The sequence below is a fragment of the Mesoplodon densirostris genome, chromosome 4 (genome assembly GCF_025265405.1).
Source record: "Mesoplodon densirostris isolate mMesDen1 chromosome 4, mMesDen1 primary haplotype, whole genome shotgun sequence".
Taxonomy (NCBI): domain Eukaryota; kingdom Metazoa; phylum Chordata; class Mammalia; order Artiodactyla; family Ziphiidae; genus Mesoplodon; species Mesoplodon densirostris.
This window is the reverse complement of record NC_082664.1, coordinates 158,832,294-158,855,694: the sequence shown is the minus strand read 5'-3', so window position 1 is coordinate 158,855,694 and position 23,401 is coordinate 158,832,294. Positions and strand designations below refer to the sequence as shown.

At 43.3% G+C, this 23,401-nt stretch overlaps 1 protein-coding gene across 1 annotated transcript; it reads right to left on the bottom strand.

Annotated features, from left to right (window-relative positions):
• Positions 1-1,551: 1,551 nt before the first annotated feature.
• On the bottom strand, positions 1,552-2,052 carry UCN3 (urocortin 3). The gene has a single exon (XM_060095402.1). It carries the CDS (start codon positions 2,050-2,052, stop codon positions 1,552-1,554), a length of 501 nt encoding a protein of 166 aa, XP_059951385.1.
• Positions 2,053-23,401: the final 21,349 nt, after the last annotated feature.

Below are 23,401 nucleotides of genomic sequence, written 5' to 3'. Positions count from 1 at the left end.
CCTCTCAGAGTTTATATTCCCACCAGCCAGCAGTGGAGGAGGGTGGCTTTTCACCTCATCAATCACCGTGTGGGCCAATTGTCAAACAGGGACATTTGCCTATTTGATGGGTGACAAATTCTATATGAGTGCAGGTTTAATTTGTTTTCTTAGCCATGAAGTTTAGCATCTTTTCATACATTTAAGGATCATTTGTATTTGTGTGTGTGTGTATGATCTATTCATCATGTCCTTGCTTATTTTTTGGGGGGATTGTTCTTTTCAGTTTTTAGTAACTCTTTATATATGTGATCAGTAAGCCATTTGTGTTTTACATGAGTGGCAAACATTTTTCAAATCTGTCATTCATTTGTCTCTTGACTTTCTGTCTGGTGGTGGTGGGGTTAGTTGCTGGTGTGTGTGTATGTGGTTTATTTTACCATGCGGAAGTTTCTTTTATGTATTCATGACTTGTCACCATGCAGAAGGCTTTGCTGCCAGAGGCCATCAGAGTTCTTGCCAATGTCCATTTCTAGTGAACTTTTACTCTATTAAAACTTCTCATCTTGTTCTGAATTCCTCATGGTTTTTTTTACACTAATTGCTATCACGTTGCCATTCATCACTTATATACTCCCTGGTGGTATCTACTTCTTTTCAAATTTCGCTTTTGTCTGTTCACTTAGACTGTTGAGTCATGGAGAGCAGAGGCCTTGCCTCCCACATCAATATCCTCTGTTGGGTCCAGCACTGGGCTGGACAGTGACCATGGGTTCAAGAAGCACCTATTAAAGATTGGTGGCCCAATCCCTAGCAAGCATGGAGGAGCTGGGGATGTCTCCCATTAAACCCAGGGGCCCACTCAGTAGCAGATCCCAGGCTGTGTCCCTGGGTGGGACCAGGCCATGTAGATGGCTCTTGATCGAATGACAGCCGGCACAGTCCTGCCATTTGGCCTTTCCCAAACTCTTCTTCAGCCCCCCTAAAACCTCCAGGAACCATTCCTGTCCTGGGAGAGTTGGAAATGGACTCACATGTAACCTCCCTCACTAGCTGTCCCCTTTCCAAGTCCGGAGGCCTGAAAGCAGCCGGCTGAAGGAAGAGGAATTGAAACCAGCCAGGGGTTCAAGAAGCCATCGGTTTTAATGGGGGTGAGAGGGGAGGGAAGGGAATGCTGAGTGCCCTCATCTTCTGGCCTTGTCTGGGGAAGGTGGGTGTGTGGAGGGGAGAGGGGCTCTGCACGCCCTCTTCTCGGGCATTGGGTCATGAGGGAGCAGCATGGAGGACAGGAGTGCATGACCTTTGCCTCTCATCGTGGGGAAGAGAGAGGAGATTCAGAATGTAGATGGAGACATCAATGGCCTGGTATCTGTGAAGCGGGGACTATACTGCATTGGTGTGTGCATGTACAGAGGAGCAGGGAGCTGGGCCAGAGGCAGGAAGAAGCAGAGAGGTTGAGCAGTGAAGCAGCCTGGAAAACAGGGCAGATTCTTCCAATACGAACCAACCCTCCCCTCCACCCTGACCTCTGTCCTTGTCCCAGATGGGCCGCCCTCCTGCTGGCCTCTGCTTCTACTTCTTCCGTCCAATCTGGGCCATCAGGTGGGCGTTGGCAGCTGCCTTGGCTTGTAGGTTCTTGGCCTTGGCGATGTTGAAGAGGATGTTCATGATGTTAGTGGGGACATCGAGGGACAGCGTGAACTTGGTGCGTCGATCACTCTTGGCCTTGTCCTGGTACGGCCTCCGCTGGAGCTGTGCCTGGGACAGGTATTTGTGCCGGGTACTTGTAGCCCCACCGCTGCCCCCAGAGCCAGGGAAGGTCCTTTTCCCCTTGTCTTCCTCCTCCTCCTTCTCCTGGTCTTCTCCTGAGAGTGAGTCTTGGCTGGGCAGTGGGGGGAAGCTTCTCTTGCTCGGCAGGGGCGCATCCTCCAGCTGGCTCTTCTTGGCCTCAGACAGGGCTGTGTTGAGGCAGCTGAAGATGGGCTCGGCTTTGTACAGCTTTTGGGAGAGGCCTGTCCTGGGGGACCCTAGGAGCAGCAGCAGTAGCAGCAGGAAGTGGGTTGGTATCAGCATCTCTCCCTGTAGCAGAAAAGAGCAATGTGGGAAGAGGGTGTGAGAGGGGGCTTAGGGCTCAGGAGGAAATGGATCAAATCCAGCAGGGCTTTGTTCATGTTCAACTTCACTGGTTGTCAAAGTGTGGTCTCTGGACCAGCAGCATCATGTGGAAGTTTGTTAGAAATGCGAAGAATTCTCAGGTCTTGCTCCAGAGCTAGTCAATCAAAAACTCTGGGGCCAGCAATCTGCACTTTCACAAGCCTGATGATGACTGATCCTTGCTTTAAATAATCCAAATGTATGAACTAGCTGCGTAGCACGCAGGGAAAGCAACACAGACTCTGCAATTAGTCAGGCATAGGCTCAACTTCCAACTTGGTCCTTATTTGCCTGAGGGCGGTGGGCAGATTGGTTAACCTCTGAGAATGTCAATTTCCTCATCTGAAAATCGGGGATAATAACAACTACCTCATAAAGGTTAAGTGAAAGATTAAATTAAAATGGAAAAGCTCCTGGTCTAACCAAATACTTAATGAAGATGGTTGGTTCATAACTGCTTATATATAAATCATCTACAGGTCTTATTAGGATAAGATTCAGTACACACACAGCCATCTCAGAAGTGATCTGTCTATATCTATATATCTATAAATATACTATAAATTATATAAATAATATAATATAAACATAAATTATATAAATTATATCAATATAATATAAATATAGATATACAAATATTCCAGGTAATTGGATCCTGCAGACCAGTATCTTTGTTGTGTTGTGTTTCTGGCTTTTCCTTTTTGTCTATACACCATTTGCTCCATCCTAACCCAGACAGACTCTCCTTGCCTTGAACTCATTCTAAGTCAGTGGTTCTCAAGCTTCAGAGTGTTTAGAATCATGTGAATGGATTGTTCAAACACCAGCTGCTGGGCTCCATCCCAAGAATTTCTGAATCAGTAGGTTTGGGGTGAGGCCTGAGAGTCTGCATTTCTAACACATCCCTAGACGATGCTGATGCTGTGGGTTCATGGACCACACTTTGAGAACCACTTTCTCAGTGTTCCAATCCATCTCTGAGCTCCTTAGAATTGTGTGTCCAGTTCCCTGAGAACATTTTACAGGGGTGTGTGTTGACTGTGGAAAAGTGGACTTTTTTTTCTGTCAATATTGTATCAATAACCAGGCTTCCTGCTTTATCATTTACCGAGGAGCTCCTTAGTAAAAGTAAAAGTAAAAGTGGCATGAATTGTGGCTTAGCTTAGAATTAGCTGCCTCACACCTTGGAGGCATCTTAAAGCCTGGAAGAACTTTCAAAGGGCTTGTTAAGGCTGAAAAGATTTAAAAAACGAAAAACTAATTGACAAAGAAAGGGTTAACACGGGTGGAGAAGTTGTCTTCTCTGTCACTCTATCCCTTTGTACCCTGCTCCTTTCATGGACCAGACTCAGCCCTGGCCTCCCACTAACTTGCTCAGCAATTAAATGCTCTGGGTGTCAGTATTTCCATCTGTGAGATCAGGGGATTGAGTTCCAGGCTCTTCCCTCTCTCTCTATCTCCTTGTTTAGTTTTGTTTAGCATTTGCAGTATAAAAGAACAGAAATCCTTTTCTCCTCACTAAAGTATGATTCCTAAGCAAGTTTCTCATCTTATGTTCTTTGGATTCTTTTGCCGTTACCCTAGTGCAACAACACAAAGGTTTAAGATTTCCCTCCTACCTACTCTGAAAACAAGTGGTCCCCACCTAGTTAGATTTAAGAGGTAAAGTTCTACATCTTTATTTTTCTCATTTGGATACCTGAAACTGAGCCATTCTTTGGCGTTATTATAAGCAGTGCTTCTCTGAAGATACACGCTTACTTCTGAGAGCTGTGACAGCCACGTCACGCCCTAGGATGAGAGGCACTGAGGAAATTGGGCTGGCCTGAAATTCAGAGCACCTGCAAAGGAGAGAGTGCGTGAAGGAAAAAAGTGAAGCGAGAAGGCAAATGCACGACTCTGTGGCTTTGCCCAGTGCCAGCCCCGTTTTCTAGCAGTGAGGAAGGCGGAGATAGTCCCCATGTTACCCAGCTCGTCTGCAAACACTGATAAGACGTTGAATTAGAAAACACTTTATAAAACGTAACTGCTGAACCTAGGGGGCATTAAAGCATTTCAAAAGGTATTATAGTAATGAGCTGTGGACTCGTGGAAGCGCTTATGTGTCACATACACACACACAGACTTCCAAGCAGTTCACCCTCAAGTGAGCAGAGAGGGTTCACTCATGAAACACCCTTCCCCCCAAGAGGGAAGAGCAGCCGGGAGAAAGTTGACACGTTACAGATAACACTTGTCATTGGCAGCATTCGCATTCATGTTCTTACTTCATTCATTCTCAGAAGAGGGGTGTGCGTGTGTGTGTGTGTGCGAGTGTGTGTGTGTATGGGTGTGTGTTTGCTGGATTGCTATGTTAGAGGAGAACATTGCAGACAGGATTTCTCAGAAGACTTGGACATCAGATGGAGACAGCAAACATCCATCTTTAGGGTCCCCCCCTTCACAGGTGGCACCTAATCATTACAGACATCTGTCCCCTCCCTCCAGTGTCCCCAGTATAGCCAGGGGAAAAGGGCTCTAGGCTTTGAGGGCAGAAGACCTGGGCTGGGAAGCTCCCCTACCCTCAAATGCCTTCCATCAACCACTTAACCTCTCAGTTGTCGCATCCTAAAAAGGAGACATTACCTGCCTCACAGGTGCATCAAGAGAATGAAAGGAGATGCCCTTGGTAATCAATAAATGCAAGCATCCTCTGGCTCGGGCAGGCAGAGGGGCATTGTACCCTGACGTTTCTACCCCACACCTTCCCCCATCCACCCCATCTGTAAACACGATTTTCATATTCACAACTAGACTCTGTTCAGAAAAATACATTTGTAAGAACACATTCTGCCTCCAGTCTATTACCTTTTGCAAAGCAGGTCTCTCTACCAACGAAGGGAGGATCATTTTGCCCCCCCTGAGAAACTTCCCTATGGTCCCTTTAGAGCCAACTTCTTATTTAAAACACAGACCTTGGCGTTCAGCATCGTGCCCCCAGGGGCTTTTGCAACTCTCATCTCTTACCCCGTCCAGTCCCCAGCACCTCCTGCCTAATTTAGGGCAAATCAATTTATCCTTCATAAAGAAGTCCCCAACAAAAACCTTACCTGTGAGTGGACTTCCCTCCGGAGTGGAAAAGTGCAGTGAGATGTGCAACAGCTTCAGGGCCGAGAGGTCTGCCCCAGGACCATCCCCCGAACTTCTGTCTACGCTGGGGTCGCTGGCTCCTTTTCTTGTATTGTTCGTAAGTGGGCCGTGATATTTCCTCTCTATGGAAACCACTCCACTCCCTCGTGTGTGTGTGTATATAAAAGTGACAGATCACGGGGTGGATCGTAAATCCAGACGCAGTGTCTACACTGGGATGCGACTCCGTTTAAAATACAACCAAAGCAGCTGTCCGCATCATGGAGATGACAGGCTGCTGGCAGCCTCGACCCCTCCTATCCACCTTCCCTCCCAGCCCCCCCATCACTTCCCCCTGCCCTTCCTGCCCTAGCAACTTGATTCACTGATAAAAAGGAAAAACACTCTGTTGAACTGAGAAGCAGCTTCTTTGAAGAGTTTTATTACTCACCTTAGTTCTCATTAACTTCAGCTTTCCCGCATCCCTGTCTCTCTACCCCTCCTCTTGGAAACCTGGCACCAAGACCTGCTTGAAAGTAGAGAAGAAGGGTCCTCTGCTGTCCTGTGATTCTTGTGGGTTCTGACTTGCAGGGTTCTCTCTGGCTGCTTACAAGGCTCTAGATGTTTGCGTTCATCAAAGGGCACGCAGAGGGGGTAGACACCTACCTAGAGCTTTTGGTGGGAAATCACTGGAACTTTATCCATTTTATTTATCTATTCATCCAATATCTTTAGAGCACCTGCTGTGTGCCAGGTCTTGCCAGGACCCTCAGGAATTCAAAGTGAATTAAGACCCCGGTTCTTATAAGGTATCAGCAGTTTAGAAAGATATGTAAAAGCAGGATAATTTCTGTGTGGCAAATGCCATAGCACGGAAGGGAGCATCCCTGTCCTGGAGACTCGAGACAGGTAATGTACCAGAGCAGAGCGGAGGGACTGCAGACAGAAAGGAGGTCTGGGATGGAGAACGCAATGCAGAGAGCGACCTGCAGGAGGCAGGTGGGCAGGAGGTAGGGGGACTGCAAGCGGCAGAGGCCGGGCTCACACTGGGAGGTACTATGAGTTGAATTTTACTCTAAATGTAATGGTGTAGGTGTAAGGGGATTTAGGCAGGTGACCCCCTTATTTCACAGCTGAGACTGTGAGAGAAGTGACTTGTGGGGACAACACAGGTGCTTGGTGACTGAGAATCCAGGTCTCAGGTGGGCCCAGATCTCTTTTCACAACCACCTTGAACCTCGGGCTTAACCATCATGAAGGGCCGTGCAAGACCTCGTTCTCTCCAGGTCTCCAGGCCAGAACACGGCTCCCATCCTGGATGGGCACTTTTAGATCTTGAAATTCCTCTATGATGATGAAGAGGTGAGTGGACTTCTGGAATTATCAAAACTCTTCAATGCTCACAGGTATCTGTGTGAAACACACGGAAAGCCCTTATCCAGAAGGACCTCAAGCTCTGGCAGCTTCAGTCTTCATTGTGGCTACGTGGGGACTGGACCTCATTCCCACTCCTTCTTTTGGAGCTTCCTGTCTCTCTGGCCGGCCTCCTCCTGAGATTAGTGGCAGCATGAAACTAGGAGATCTAAATTCATTCGTTCGTATATTCTGGTCTTTGGGAGAAGGTTGTTGTTTTTGTTTGTTTGTTTTTTCCATTTCAGATCCTGAGGCAGTAATGGAATTTGTGTAGGTTGAGGGGTAGAGAGATGGAAATTTGAGTTTCACTCCCTCTTCTGCCTTTCTGAGCTCTGACATGCCAGGAGGGCAGTCTTGTGAGGATACCAGATGTTGCTCCACTAGAGCGGGGATCCTCAGTCTTGGCCCTCCTGACGTTTGGGGCCAGGTGATGTGGAGGGACTGTCCTGATGTTTGAAAGCTTCCCTCTAGCTACTTAATGAAGTATCAGCCCTCCCCTTCCCAGCTGTGATGACCAGAAATATCTCCAGATATGTCCCCTGGGGGCAAAATTGCTCCCTGCCCCTCTCCCACGCCATGAGAACCACTGCCCTAAGGTATGGGGTTTAGAAGGAGAGACATTGGATGTTGGCTTCTCTTTTTGTGATCTGCCCTGACTCCTCTCAACTTCCTAGGAAACCTCCCCACTTGACGCTGGAGCTCCATGGCACCAAACCATCTTTGTGTCAGGGGCTGGTGGTTGTCTGCTGAGCCTGTCGGCCCGTGTCCAGACAGAGATGGGCTCCTGCGTTCCCACTGGCCCATCCCAGGTCACCTTTGGGATTGGCTACTGGCTCCCGGGAGCTCTGAGGGTGTGAGCAGGCAGGCTCCAGATGGGATGCTCACAGACCTGGGCAGTGGGGGAGGGTCCTAAAGGTACTTTTCTTAGAGAAGAAAACTTCAAGAAGCAGTCTGTTTGCTTTATAGCTTGAAAAGTGCTTCTGGCTGCATCTGAGGGAGGATTGGAGACAGTCTTGGAAAGAAAGAGGACGATTAGTGAGCAAAAATCGCCAGTGTTTTGGTTCATATAAATGATGATTTCCCTTCCCACCCTTCTCTGAAGTGCACATGAAGCATTCTGCTATGCTGGCCCATTTCTCTGGCCTTGGTGAGCCATTGGTATTGAAGCCGAATCCAGCCTCCGTACCCTGACACCGAATTAATTCTCAGAGCAGAGTTTTGCGTGAAGAAAAGAATAGCTTTATTGTTTTGCCAGGCAAAGGGGACCACAGCGGGCTGATGCCCTCAAAACTGTGTGTCCCAACCTGGAGGGGGTAGTGAGGAGTTTTATAGTAATGGTTCAAAGAGGGCGTGATCAGCTTGTGGACATTCTTCTGATTGGTTGTTGGTGAGGTAAGTGGGAGTCAGCATCATCGACCTTCTGGTTCCAACCGGTCTGGGGTCTACGTGCTTGTGGGCAGCACACAGTTAACTTCTCCCACCTGGTGGGGGCTTCAGTGTCTGCAAAACAGCTCAAAGGTATTGTTATGTGTATCCCTCGAGGGGGAACCAGGACCCTGCCCCAAGGCTGCACTATTGTTTCTTGACTGCTCCTCCCCTGTCTCCCGGTCCCCTCCCTTCCCAGATTAGCATCTGTTTGAACCTACGCGTTGGAACTCAGGGAAGGTCATGGAGGCTGAATGAAGCCTATTTCCTGTTATCAAGAAATGGGGGACACAGAAAGGCTTTTGTGCCTAGGAGCCCCACAGGGCCCTGCTCTGTATCGGTATCTTCCATGAAGTCATCTCTCTGAATGAGGGATGTAAATACTCGGTAGAGAGTATGTGGAGGGCCCAGATGGGGAGAAAATCTGATCAGCTTCATATATAGATAGAAATGGCTCTTACTTATAAAGCTCATTTCACCAAAGTGCCCGAAGCACTTACACATAATAACATAATTATTTTCTTAACATCTGACCTAGGCAGGAAAAGAAAAAGGTAAGAAAAAGGAATTAGGGAATTGGAAGGACGCTTGATTTATAGGAGAGAGGCTTTACCTTGGTGTCAGGAGAAAGGGTTTTCACTTCTGCCTCAGTTTCTAGCTTGGTGACTGGATTGGGACGGTCACTTACATTCTCTGCTCCTGTTTCATAAAATGTAGATGAGTGTATCTTCCTATTTTTCTAAGGTCAGTGTCAAGATAGTATTTGTAAGAACTTGATAAAGTTTTACGTGGACACAGAGTATTATTCATCCTTATTTTTCAATTCTCCCCTTATTTCCCTTTTACTGATTTTTAGTTTACTTGACTCCTCAGTTTTCGGAGGGTGTGTGTTAATCTCCCATTGTATTTATGGGTTTGTCGATTTCTTTTTGTAAGTCTGTCCATTTTTACTTTATATATTTGGAGTGTTGGGTACATACAGATGGCCCCTTTTATCATTTTACTATAAACACTTTCATGCCAAATAAGGGTTTCCTTAGAGTCTGCTTTGTCTGATATCAAAATTGCTATTCCAGTTTTCTGTTGGTTAACATTTGTTTGGTGAATTTTTTCCAGTTTTTTTCTGTGTCAAAATTCTTTTGTAGATGGCATATACTGAAATTTAAAAAATCCAATCTAGCAATCTCTGTATTAAAAAGGCATTTGACACATTTGTACTAATAGTGATCACTGATGTGACACATTTGTACTAATAATGATTACTGATGTATTTGGATTATTTTCTGCTATTTTACAGTGTGCTTTCTATTTGCACTGTTTTTTTCCTTTGCTTTATTCCTGTTTTTCCTTTTTCTGTATTCTTCTAGATTGATTAATTCTTCATTTCATCTTTCCCTCTATTATTTTATAATACAAGCATTTAAAGCTACAATTTTTCCTCTAAGCACTGTTTCACTATATCCCACAACAAATGAACAGGGTCCCCTTTAACCTGCTGAAATTATTCTGGTCTGTTGGGTAGGGGAGACCCTTGCCTTGACTCACATTTTTCCCAACAGGCAGGAGTGATTTAATTACTAATATTAGTACTTCTGCAATAATAGCACACCCATTACACTGCATTCACATTCAGTCCTTTCTGATATGGGTTCTCCAATGCTCTCTCCCATGGACCTATCAGAAATCAGTTTCATTGGACTTTGCATCCACCTTGCAACCAGCAGCAGTGGAAACAGGTGGGGAAAGTTCCAGCCTGTCTCCATGTCCAGGTGCCCTGGCAAATCACAGACATTTTATGATCCTCTCTGATGGACTTTTAGTGGCTGATTGATTCCTAGAACGAAGCTCCTGGGGGCCGCTGGTAAGAGGCAGCTGCCTCCTCATGGCCATGTGAAACAGAGCATCAAAGCTCTCTGTCTCCCTCCAGGGAAGGGGGGACGTTGCCTTCTTGGGTAACCTTGCAGGGCTGTCCCATTGTCGCCTTCCCAAACGTGGGCCCAATCACAGCGCTCTGGTTACGTGACGTGTGGACAAGGTGATCAATACCAATAGATCCACTTAGGGGATATGTTTTCTCTAGTGACAAGGTGACTTCTCCACAAAGCAGCATACTGGGCAGCGTGCTCCCAGGCAGCGGGGCCAGGATGGTGAGCTCACCCATGGTTCTGCACAGGGGCCGAGTCAGTAGTCATGGTGGCCAAGCAGCCCACATTCTTGCAAGGGCAATAAACTCTCCTCTGCCACCCCCAACCCTAAACGTGTTTTGGAACCTCTGTCTACATGCCTGCAGGTTAATCAGGTACTGCACTCAATCAATCAGAAATAAAGCCAGTATGTTCCTATCTGCTGTGAATTTTAATCCGTTTCCCTTGTCAAGCCTAGGCTTTGAAGCTGGCTGTGGTCCATTCCTGCCTGTCTCTGTTTGTCTGTAAGCAGCTTGAGACTGAGATTTATGCCAGGAAAGGTACAACTAATACAACATCTGAAGTTTAGTAGAGACTCAACAAGGAAAGCTGATTCTCCTTATTCAGTAGCTGCATATACACACACACAAACACACACACACACACACACACACACACACACAATTGCAATCAATTACATATACCTGAACAGATATTCCTTAGGTATTTTAAATGCCTTTGTTTCCATGAACTTTTCTAGAATCATAGAGTGTTTGGCCTAAAAGAGAGGTCATGCTCTAGTTCGATCACTTAGCTCAGGTCACACACAGGTTACCCTCATAGCTCAGGCCCCCGACACAAACATTCTCGAGGGTCATCTTCTTTTGCAAAGCTGAATGAGGCTGCATTTCTGACCATGAGGAGGGAACAGGACTTGGCCTTGAGAGTGAGGGATTGTTTCAGACATGGAGCCCATAATTGAAGATCATATTATTGTAATGAAATTAAAATGAGAGATTATTAGGGATTTATTCAAAAAGACAAGTTGTAGGGAGTCAGACTGCATTGAGATTCCATTTTATCTCTAATAATCAAGGAAGGGTGAACAATGTATGCGTGGGTCTCCACAGCTCAAGGCTGGGTTAGCAGGGAGTGGTACCTCTATAGTCGGCTTTCGAGAGTGTGAAGTCATACAATTAATTTCCATTATAGAAGCTGAAGGAGTAATTCAAATTTCAAGGAGTATGCTTGTGTGTATATATATGTGTACAAGACAGGGAAAGTAGGGGGAGAATAAACAATGGATAAATCTGCAATTTTGGCCAGTAATTGTTAGGAGGTTAGGGAGAGAAGCTGCTATAAGCAGGTTCATCCCATGATGCCAGATCACTGGCCAAATGGGTAGGGTCCTCCACTATTGATGCTCTCTCTTGTTTTGTTCTACAAGTCAAAAAATAAACACCACGTTGCCACTTCTGCCTCCACCCAACAATGCCCCAGATTCCTTACTCCAAGTAAAAGGAGGATCATGAGTAGGATGAAAGGCAGCTGTCTTGATAAAGCTTCCCCCCTTTATTCTACTATTGTAGAAATATTCAATAAATTCAATCATCCCTCCAAATCAGGTTCATTGGAAAACTACTAAGGACAAGGAACATAAGTGCTAAGTACTTAGTACTAAGTATTATAGTAAGTATTAAGTACTACAGGAGCCTGCTGCTCAAAGTGTGGTCCATGGACCCCCAGGCTCAGCATCCCTGGGAGCTTGTTAGAGATGCAGAATTTCAGATCTCATCCCAGACCTAATGAATCAAACTCTTCCTTTTAATAAGAGCCTCAGGGGAGAAGAGCAGCTATGGGAAGCACTAACCAATGGCTTTATTTTAATTAATTAATTAATTAGACCTTGCCGGGCTGCTTGTGGGACCACCAGGGAATTCCCACAAATGGCTTTATTACAGGAATATTTTTGTTGACATGTTTGGGGGATCAGGTGATTGAATGAGAAGAGAGCCTCGCAAGAAGATTAGAAATGATCAGCTTTTTAGTCCTTTGTGGAACACAGCTTGACTTTACTCCAGGGAAAGCCGAGGGGAATAGTGTCATTTTGCTCCCATTAGGGTCTGTAGCTTTGGGAAGGACACCATGTTACCATGGTGGGGGGCTGGAAGTGGATGAAATTAAAAGTACTGTTCAGTAAGACACCCCAGAAATAGCTCGTTGGGCCTTGGGGGCAGTGTGGACAGTAGGTTCCATGTTATCAGACCAGAGCATGGGAAATTGGACTTGTAACCTGAGAAAACGTGGGTGCATGTATTTGTAGCCATAGCATAGATGTTATTTTATATTTTGCCCTTTCTCCCCCTCCCACTGCATTTTTGAACATTTAAAAATCTGCTTCTCTTTCTGCTCATCTGAGACTTACTTTCCCACCCACTCTGTGTCACAGGGACAATAACATCCCTACCCTCAATCTCACACTCTGTGTACCAGGTGGATGGCTCTCGGGGTTGCTCCAGTTCCCCTGTGGGAAAGGGAGGTCTGAACAGTCATCTTGGTGAGCAGCAGGCACCCGCTCAGGTCCCAGGGTTTGCAGAAACTACCGCTAACGTTGTACCATACAAAAGACAGAGAAGTCTGGGTTGAACTTGAGCTGCTAACGAGAACATCACTGCTCTGTGGAGTCTCCCTACGGCAGCTTGGAGGTGAAAATGAGATCGTCCCAAACAATAATCTGTTGTTCATTCCAGCTGGCTAGTCCTTCTCTCCTAGGCTTATTTTCAAACATCCAAACTTTGTTATTGAAGAGATGGCTGGCTTCTCAGTGCTCTGCCGTGAAGGCAACTCCACTATCTTTGTTGTAAAACAAGGGAGTTGCTCAAATAACCCTTTGTGCACTCTTTTTTGACCCCAATTTTTTTTCAAAAATTTTCTAGAAATGTAGAAATAACAGTGTGATGAACACAGGTATACCCTTTATCTAAATCAACCAATGTCAACATTGTGATTGCACGTGTGTGTGTGTGTGTGTGTGTGTGTGTGTGTGTCTTGTGTATGAAGAATCCAGGCCAGGTATCTTGAGGAATGCCCCACATTCTGGATTTGTCTGTTTCCTCATATTTAGATTCAGGTTAAACACTTTGGGCAAGAATATCACATTGACGATGTTGTGTACTTTTTATTGCATCATATCAAGAAGTGTGTGTTACTGGTAGTGCTAATTTTGATCATGTAGTTAAGATGGTTTTCCTAGATATCTCCTTTGTAGTTAATAAATAATCTGTGTTGACTTTTTTTTTTTTTTTTTTTTGCGGTACACGGGCCTCTCACTGTCGTGGCCTCTCCTGTTGCGGAGCACAGGCTCCGGACGCGCAGGCTCAGCGGCCATGGCTCACGGGCCCAGCCACTCCGTGGCATGTGAGATCTTCCCGGACCAGGGCACGAACCCGTGTCCCCTGCATTGGCAGGCGGACTCTCAACCACTGCACCACCAGGGAAGCCCTGTGTTGATGTTTTGAGAGCATGTGAATATCCTTTTTCCCCCATACCCTTTCACCCAATGGTTTTTAGCATTTATTGACATTTGATTGAATAAATTATAACATTGGGGGTTGCAAACATTAACTTTCTAATTCCATAATCCTTCACATATCTTGGCTAACATTCTTCTGCAGAGAAGAATTTCTCACCCCCAACTTTCCCCTTTTTTCTCTCCCTCTCCTTTTCTGTTTTGTTTCTGAATATCACCACAGACACAGATTCGTTGTTTAAAAAACTTCCATGTGTTAAAATCCATCACTATAATTTTTAAAAGTTCTCAAATTAGTCAAAATTTGTCCCATGGTGGGCCTTCAAGCTCCTATGTCCTTTGACATGTCCCTATTAGTTTTTTAAAAAATATATCCTTACTTTCTGGTAAAGCAAGATGTTCTAGGTTTACCTTGTAATTTCACTATCCAGCTGTCTTGGATCAAATATTGCTCCAAAGAACCCTGGTTCTTTTTAGTGGGAAGGGTATATAGAAACGGTATTTAGTGGGAATGCTTCTTGCTACTAGGGTATCATTGTTTCTAAGCCCTTTCTATAGGCAGAGCTAGGAAATGTATTTTAAGAAATAATGAGGCCTTCCCAAGTTGATCTATGGATTCAGTGCCATCCCAATCAAAATCCCAACAAAGCATTTTGTAGACATTAGAAAGCGGATAATAGAAATTTTGATAAATGATGTGTACCAAGAATACATAAACAGCACCTACAACTCAATAATAAAGACAACACCCAATAAAAATTGGCAAAAGCTTGAACAGACATTTCACAAAACAAGATATCAAAATGGTAATGTGCAGATGGCAACATTGTTAGCAATATCAATCATCAGAAAAATGCAAATTAACATCAAATTGAGAAACTTCCAGCTTCTGCTTAGGATATAGGAATTTAATCTAAGAAAAAACCAGTTCCCCTATCTTACTTTGGGCTGCTATAACAGGAAACCACAGGCTGGATGGCTTATAAACAACTAACATTTATTTCTCACAGTTCTGGAATCTGGGAGATTCAAGATCAAGGTGCCAGCATGGTCACACTCTCATGAGGGTCCTCCTTCTGGTTCATAACTGGCACCTTTGTCCTCCCACAGTGGAAGGGGCCAAGGAGCTCTCTGGAGTCTCTTTGATAAGGGCACTAATCCCATCATGGGTCTCCACCCTCATGACTGACGCACTTACCAAAAGCCCCACCTGCTAGTGCCATGAACTTTGGGGGTTAGGATTTCAACAAATGAATTTTTGGGGGACACAAACATTCAGACCATAGCAACCTCCAAGAAGAGATGATTGTAAGTTCTCCTCAAACCTCATTGGGTGGTCATGAGAAAGATTAGACAGAGTGAGACATGGAGAAAGCCTGTCTCATGGTGTAGAATTAGAAGAAGCCACCTTGGGAAAGATACAAAGTGCTGTCCAGATGCTTTGGTCCATCTCGCCCACAGAACAAAAGCTCTCTACTCACAGGAGAGGGGAATATATGCTGGGCCCAGATCATTGGAAGCCCCCTACCAGTAGCGGGGAGGCAGGATCATTGAGCAACCCCATCCCTGACATCCAGGCAAAATTCTATTTGAAGGTAGAATATAATTAACTAAACCGTATATTGTAAAATCTAGGGTAACCACCAAAAACATTTTTTAAAAGGATAATTAATAAGGTAAGAGTGGAGATAAAATAAGATCATAAAAAATAGTCAATTCAAAAGAAGGCAGAAAAATAGTTTAAAAGAAATGAGGAACAGATGGAAAAAATAGAAAATGGCTAGCAAAAATTAGATTTTACTCTGACAATATCAATAATTATGTTACATATGATCAGTATAAACACATCATTTGAAGAGTTTGTCAGGTATGATAAAAAAGCAAGACTCAACTACATTCTGTCTGAAAAGTACCTAGCTTAAATGTAAAGGCATGGATAAAAGAAAAGGATGAAAGAGATCAACTATACAAACATTAATGAAAAGAAAGTGGGAGTAGATAGATTAATATCAGAGAAAGCAGACTTAGAAGAAGAAATATTACCACAGATAAAGACGGAGGTTACATAATGGTAAAGGAGTCAAATCACCAGGAAGCTAGAATAATCCTAAATGTGTGTGTGTCTAACGACAGAGCTTCAAAATACATGTAGCAAAACTGATAGGACTGAAAGGTAAAATACATAAATCTACAATCACAGTTGGAGATTTTAACCCTTAGGTCAGTAATTGATAGGATAAGTAAAGAGGAAACTCAGTACGAACTGGTGACTTGAACAATGGTCTCAACCCATTTGACCTAATTCACACTTTAAAAACATTCCACTTAACAGCAGAATACATATTCATTAAAACTGTACATGACTGAGTCACCAAATACACCATATTCTGGGTCATAAAATAAGCCCTAATAAATTAAAAAAAGGAAATATTACAAAGTATGTTATTAGACTATAAAATAATTAAACTGGAAATTAATAACACAGAGATATCTGGAAAAATCCCCCAACTTTTGGAAATTGAACAAAAACAATTCTAAATAGTCCATTGATCAAAGAGGAAGCCCCAAGGAAAATAAAAAAATATTTATAATTAAATGAAAACAAAAAAACCAATGTATTAAGAATTGTGGCATGTATTTAAAGCAGTGCATAGAGGAATTAAATGCTTATATTGGAAAAGGAGAATGGTCTCAAATCAAAGATCTAAACTTTCTCCTAGAAAACGAAAAGCAAATTAGGTCCAAGGCAAGGAACTTAAGCAGTAAAGATAAGAGTATATATCAATGAAATTGAGACTAGAAAAAGAGAGAAACAATGAAAATAAAAGCTGGTATTTTAGGCATAGCCAAATAAATAAATAGTTTTTTTTTTTTAAAGCTGCGTTTTAAAAAATTTGTTTATTTATTTATTTATTTTTGGCCGCACTGGGTCCTGGTTGCTGTGCGTGGGCTTTCTTTAGTTGCGGTGAGCGGGCTTCTCATCGTGGTGGTTTCTCTTGTTTCGTAGCATGGGCTCTAGGCGCACAGGCTTCAGTAATTGTGGCATGTGCGTTCAGTAGTTGTGGCTCATGGGCTCTAGAGCACAGGCTCAGTTGTTGTGGTGCATGGGCTTAGTTGCTCCGCAGCATGAGGGATCTTCCCGGACCAGGGCTCGAACCCGTGTCCCCTGCATTGGCAGGCAGATTCTTAACCACTGCACCACCACGGAAGTCCCCAAAGCTGGTATTTTTAAAGATCAACACAACTGATAAACCTCTAGCTAGACTGACCATGAAAAAAGAGAGAAGACCCAAATTACTGATATCAGGAATCCAAGAGGGACATCATTACTGACCCTTCAGGATAGTAATGAATATTACAAACAGATCTATGCCCATAAATTCAATGACTTAGAGAAAATGGAAAAAGGTCTTCTGTGTTCTTTGCATCTCTCAGTCACAATGCATAGTTCTTTGCTGAGTTCCAGGACAGGCATCTGGTTCCTTTGTCTCTTTCTTCATTCTGACTAATTGTCAATTAAAGCTTTGCATTCACTTGATTCTTTGGCTGTCACATGTCTCTGATGCCCTAACCTTTGCTAATACCCCTCCACTGAGTGTAATCTGAAGAGAATTAGATGTAAATGAGGAGAAATCTGTCCAGAAATGAATTTTCTTCAGAAATATTTGCAAAGGGGGAGTAGGTGGGAGCAACACTTAAATATCAGTAATAAATATGTTTCAGTTTTCAACAAAGGAAGTGCTTCAGAGATGCCCTGCTTTGTGATTTCAAAATTATAGGACTAGTTAATTGTCCCATTTGGAAGAGGAACATGTTGGGTTTGTAAAAATAGATTTTACATGATGAAGAAAATCTGAATTTTTGGTAAAGTCATTTGTTCACTTAAACATTTATTGAATGCCTATGGCTGTGAGGGACAGTCTGGACTTCGGGAGATTAAAGATGCAGCAGGACAGTCATGATTTTTGCCTTCAAAGCAGCATCTCTCAGAACAAATGATGAACTCATTTCCTGTTGAGAAGGGATAATTCTTTTTCATCCTTGACTTCAAAGATTAAGTGTTAGGTTAGATGTCTAAGAACTGCCAGATCAAAGAATCTGTACTTTTATAATTTTGAAAGATACGATAATATTTGAAAAATATTGCCAATTGTCCTCTGTAATGACTGTAGCAATTTGCAGTCTTAATAGCAACATATGAGAATGCGAGTTAAGGTCTGTTGAATCTGAACCACCTTCCAGGTGGGCTGAAGTGGGCTGAGCGTGGATAAAGAGGCAGTGGCCGGACAGTGGGTATAACCCACTACTACAAGAGGGGAAGACCAGGGTGCTGTGAGGACATCCTGAGGGGCCCCTCGTCCAGTCTTGGGGTCCAGTCTTGGGGTCTAGTCTTGGGGTCCACCAAAAGATTCTTAGAAGTCAAAGCTCACATTTAGTATGAGAGTTGAAGGATGAATAGGAATCACCCATTTCCAACAGGAAATAAGTTCCCCGTTTACTCTGAGAGAAGTTGCTGTCTTGTTCAATCTCTAATGTATCTTTCTCCAAATCCCAGATGAAGATAAGATTTCCTGTCTGTCTGCGTACTTGGGGGGATCATTTTCTCCCCTCCTTCCCTGATCATGCACCTAAAAAGAAAGCACTTTTAACAAATACATTCTTTATGATTGAGTTTCCTTCAAGCAAAGACCTTTGATGGATTGTTTAATATCCTCCCCTAGCATCAGCTTCCGATAGACTGATGGAGAGCAGAACTTTGTGAATACCAGTGTAACAGGACTGCTTCTAAATATGCTCCTTCAAGCCTTAACTCCAAAGCATATTACAGCCCTGACATCCTTAGGAGGTTCAAGAACCTTTGCCCCTGTTTGGCCTGTCCAGGAAGAAACATGAGCAAGCTGCCCTGAGGATAATGAAGTAAGGACAAGATTGAGGGGAGAGAGAATTGCTGAGGCTCAGCTGGGCCCAGACGGATCAATTGCTTCCTTAGTAGCTTCACTAAGAAATGTGAGTGAGAATCTGGTTCAACAATATTCAGAATGCATTTTCTGGAACACAGTTTTGTACCAGGTTCTGTTTATGGGTCCGCAGATAGCAAAACAGAGGTGACAGAGCCACTCCACTGTCCTCCGTGACCCACACACAAATGGAGAAAATACAAATAACACAATTCAGTCTATGAGACATACCATTATTTTTTTAAATGCTATAAAAATTGAGCAATTATGATATGAGTTGGGTGTATATCAGTGTCCTTATTAGGAAAGACAATACCTATTCCGTCTCCAACTAACCACTCAAGAAGGAGAAAGAAATATACTTACAAAGCTCAGGTGTATTGACAAAGTGGGTGAGTTATTCCTCTTCTCAAAGTTTCTCCCTCTCTGGACATTAAGAATTGCTGTTTCAGAAAGTGGTGCTGGGAAAGTTGGACAGTTGCATGTAAATCAATTAAGTTAGAACACACCCTCACATCAGGCACTAATACACTCAGAATGGCTTAAAGACTTATACATAAGACATGACACCATAAAACTCCTAGAAGAGAGCATAGGCAAAACATTCTCTGACACAAACTGTACCAGTGTTTTAAGTCAGTCTGCCAAGTCAATAGAAACAAAAACAAAAATAAACAAATGGGACCTAATCAAACTTACAAGTTTTTGCACAGCAAAGGAAACCATAAAAAAAACCCGAAAAGACAAACTATGGAATGGGAGAAAATATTTGCAAATGATGCGACAGACAAGGGCTTAATCTCCAAAATATACAAAGAGCTCATACAATTCAACAACAAAAAACCCCACAAAAAACCCAGTTGAAAAGTGGGCAGAAGACCTTAACAGACGTTTCTCCAAAGAAGACATACAGATGGGCAATAAGCGTATGAAAAGATGCTCAACATCACTAGTTATTAGAGAAATGCAAGTCAAGACTACAGTGAGGTACCACTTCACACCAGTCAGAATGGCCATTATTAAAAAGCCGATAAATAACAAATGCTGGAGAGGGTGTGGAGAAAAGGGAACCCTCTTGCACTGTTGGTGGGAATGTAAATTGATACAGCCACTATGGAAAACAGTATGGAGGTTCCTCAGAAAACTAAAAATAGAATTATCCTATGATCCAGCAATCCCACTCCTGGGAATATACCCAGACAAAACTATAATTCAAAAAATACATGCACCCCTATGTTCATAGCAGCACTGTTCACAATAGTTAAAACATGGAAACAACCTAAAGGTCCATCAACAGATGAATGGTTAGAGAAGATGTGGTACATATATACAATGGAATACTACTCAACCATAAAAAAGAACAAAATAATGCCATTTGCAGCAACATGGATGCAACTAGAGATTATCATACTAAGTGAAGTAAGTCAGAAAGAGAAAGACAAATACCATTTAATATCACTTATATGTGGAATCTAAAACATGGCACAAATGAACCTATCTTCAAAACAGAAACAGACTCATAGACATAAAGAACAGACCTGTGGTTGCCAAGTGGGAGTGGGGGAGGGAGAGGGGTGGACTGGGAATTTGAGATTAGCAGATGCAAACTATTTCATTTAGAATGGATAAACAACAAGGTCCTAATGTATAGCACAGGGAACTATATTCAATATCCTGTGATAAAATATAATGGAAAAGAATATAAAAAAAGAATGTATATAGGTGTATAACTGAGTCACTTTGCTGTATAGCAGAGATTGGCACTACTTTGTAAATCAACTATACTTCAATAAAAAAATAGAATTGCTGTTTCAGTTGGGACGCTGGCATTTCCAATTCAATCAATGTTTTTTGAGGACATACCATGTGAGAGGTTCTGCAAGGGACACAGAGATGAACAGGGTTGGCACCTGTCCTCAAGGGCTTACAGTGTGTGTGTGTGTGTGTGTGTGTGTGTGTGTGTGTGTGTGATCACAGACAAAAAATAGCTACCAGAAAAGCTATTGTAAATTGAGTACTTCCTATATGCCACGCACTACTCCAAGTTATTTTTAATCTCATTTAATCCTCTCAACAACGTGTGAGGTAGGTATTATTCTTGATTTACAGTTAAGTGACTTTCCCGGGGTCATGTAGCTAATAAGAGAAGGATCACAAGAGAATTCCAAACAAAGTGATGTGGGGGCTCAGAGGACGAAATATCACATTCAAATAAGAGGATATCCAAAGCTTTATCGTAGAGGGGGTTTATGCAAGGCCTGGACATTGGGGAAGAATTTTGAAAGACAAAGACTGTGGGTGTGGGGTGTGGATGTATTCTCGGTGGAGGGAATATATGAGCAAAAGCCGAGGGTGTTCATGGAACAGCGTGGCTGGTGGGTTGGGAGGTGTTTGGGTGCAGTGAGAGATGAGGCTGGAAAGATGGGACCTCTTTTGGGAATGGCAGCTGCAATGTAGGGAACACTAATGGCTGAGTAGCAGACTTTGTGATGCAGTCTTAGCTGTGCTTTGAGGAGGACCCTGATAGGATTAATACTGGAGACCAGGAATGTAGGAAGCAGTGAGACCCGTGAGGAGCGCGCCCCAAGAATTTCATTAAAGGTAATGAGAGTCTTAACTAGGGCAGCGGCTTTGGGAGTGGACGGCATTATGATTTTTAAGATGAGCATCATGTGGGTTATTTGGTTTTAGGACTCCCAAGGAAGAAACTGTGACTGTTTCCAGCAAGTAAACCCTGACTATAAATACTTTGATGGATAATATGGTTCTACTAATTCATCTAGAAATTATATATGCTAATACTTTCCAAGGAACGTTGCTTCCAAATAGCTCCAGTAGCCACCTGCTGATGCTTAAGGCAAAGCACAGGTGGTAACATCAGCCCTCAGCCCTTAGTCCCATGTGACAGGCTAGTAGCTCAGCCCCTTGCTCACAGGCTGCAGCGGGCAGACCAGGGCCGATGCTGTACCTCCAGGTGCTGATGTCACTCAAGGAATTAATCACAGGGGGGACCATGCCAGGTCATACAGGGGTCCTTCTTTTGAGAGGTCAACTAAACGTGGTGGAAAAGTAACTTCCTCTACAAAAGTTTTCTGGAGGCTGGTCTTTTCCATCTTGATGCTCCCTATCACCTTGTACGTACTCTCATGAGACCACTTATCACGTTTCACTGTTATTATCTCTTTACCCAGCTCACTCCTCTATTATCTTGGGAGTTTCCCAAGGGCAGGGACTGTGCCCTATTTACCCCAGGACATTTATCCCAAAGCCCAGCAGTAAGGAGGTGAAGCACTCAATGAGTGTTGACTGGATGAGGATGAGTGAATGTTAGAAGGAGCACTACATCTTTGGGATCCAACTTTGATCACAGAGACCAGGATCAGAGTGAGAGAAGCCTTGTGGAGGAGGGCAGACAGTTGGGGGGAAGTGTCAAGACCTCACGCACATTGAACCCATCCTCTCCTTCCTGTCCCCTAGAGCTTCTCCTATCCACCAGTCTTCTGTTCAAACCTTAGAGGGTTTTCAGTTTGGTTTTTATCACAGAGATCATTTCCCTTTCAAAACTGGAGGGGTTTGGCAGGTTGAACATGAAAACTATGCTTTTCACTGTGTTACAGCCAAACTCCTCCAGCCATAGTGGAAGGAAGCTTTTGACCTTCTTGGTGTGAAAATGAGGAAGGAGGTAAGTATTGGAGTGAGGACAGCAACAATTAAAATCTGTGGGGTGCCCACCTTTCAATCTGGGAGGAGACATTGGGCAGAATTCATCTGACCAAATTTTATTCTTGGGAGCAGGTAAAGTTTTGTTATCCTTATTTTACTGAAGATGTAATTGGACCCAAGGTTAAGAGGTTAAATTGTTTGCCCAACAGCTAGTAAGAACGCAGATCTTATGACTTCTAAGGTAAGACTCTTTTCTCAAACTCTCTGAAGCTACTTGAGCAATAAAGTAAAGAGATCACTTGAGCTTCCTCCAAGGAGTGAGTCAACTTCCCAGCTCTTTCACATTGATGTAAATGCCTTTCTTTTCTGGGCTCTGGAATAATCAGAAGTCATCTTAGATGTAGACACATCAGGTAGTTTGGGTTAAGGGAAGGGGGTATGGACCCTCCACCCCCAGGGTAAAGCAACTTCCTGCTATCCCATCACCCTTCCATAGGAAGGCATTATATAGAACAGTGCTCTAGAGAAATGACATACTGTTCTGAAAGTTCAATATCTTTTAACTTTGCTAAATACTCACTAATTCTATGTTTTTTTGTTACAAACTCCATGACAAACTCATTAGTAGCTTATTAGCCAGGACTGTTGGAGCTGAACTGATGCTAGTTAAGGAAAATTTGTTTGTGGAAGTTCAATCAGTGCTGGAAGTGACCCTTGTGTGGGCTAACGAGAGCTTGATAAATGTCACAGCACCAGTGACAAATGTTGGCAATCAGAGGCAATAAAACCATTAATGAATTTCAATAATTCTGTCAAAAAAGGTCACATATTAGTCAGGGCTGGGATGAGCAGAAGGAGAATGTAGGAGTCAGAGAGTAATCTCATCAGGAATTCAATAAATTTGCCAGGTTTTGGAAAGGAAACAAGCAGATTTTTTTTAAAATTTAATTTTATTTATTTTTTTATACAGCAGGTTCTTATTAGCTATCCATTTTATACATATTAGTGTATACATGTCAATCCCAATCTCCCAATTCATCACACCACCATCCCCGTGGCCACTTCCCCCCCTTGGTGTCCATACGTTTGTTCTCTACATCTGTGTCTCCATTTCTGCCCTGCAAACTGGTTCATTGGTACCATTTTTCTAGGTTCCACATATATGCGTTAATATACGATATTTGTTTTTGTCTTTCTCACTTCACTCTGTATGACAGTCTCTAGATCCATCCACGTCTCTACAAATGACTCAATTTCATTCCTTTTTA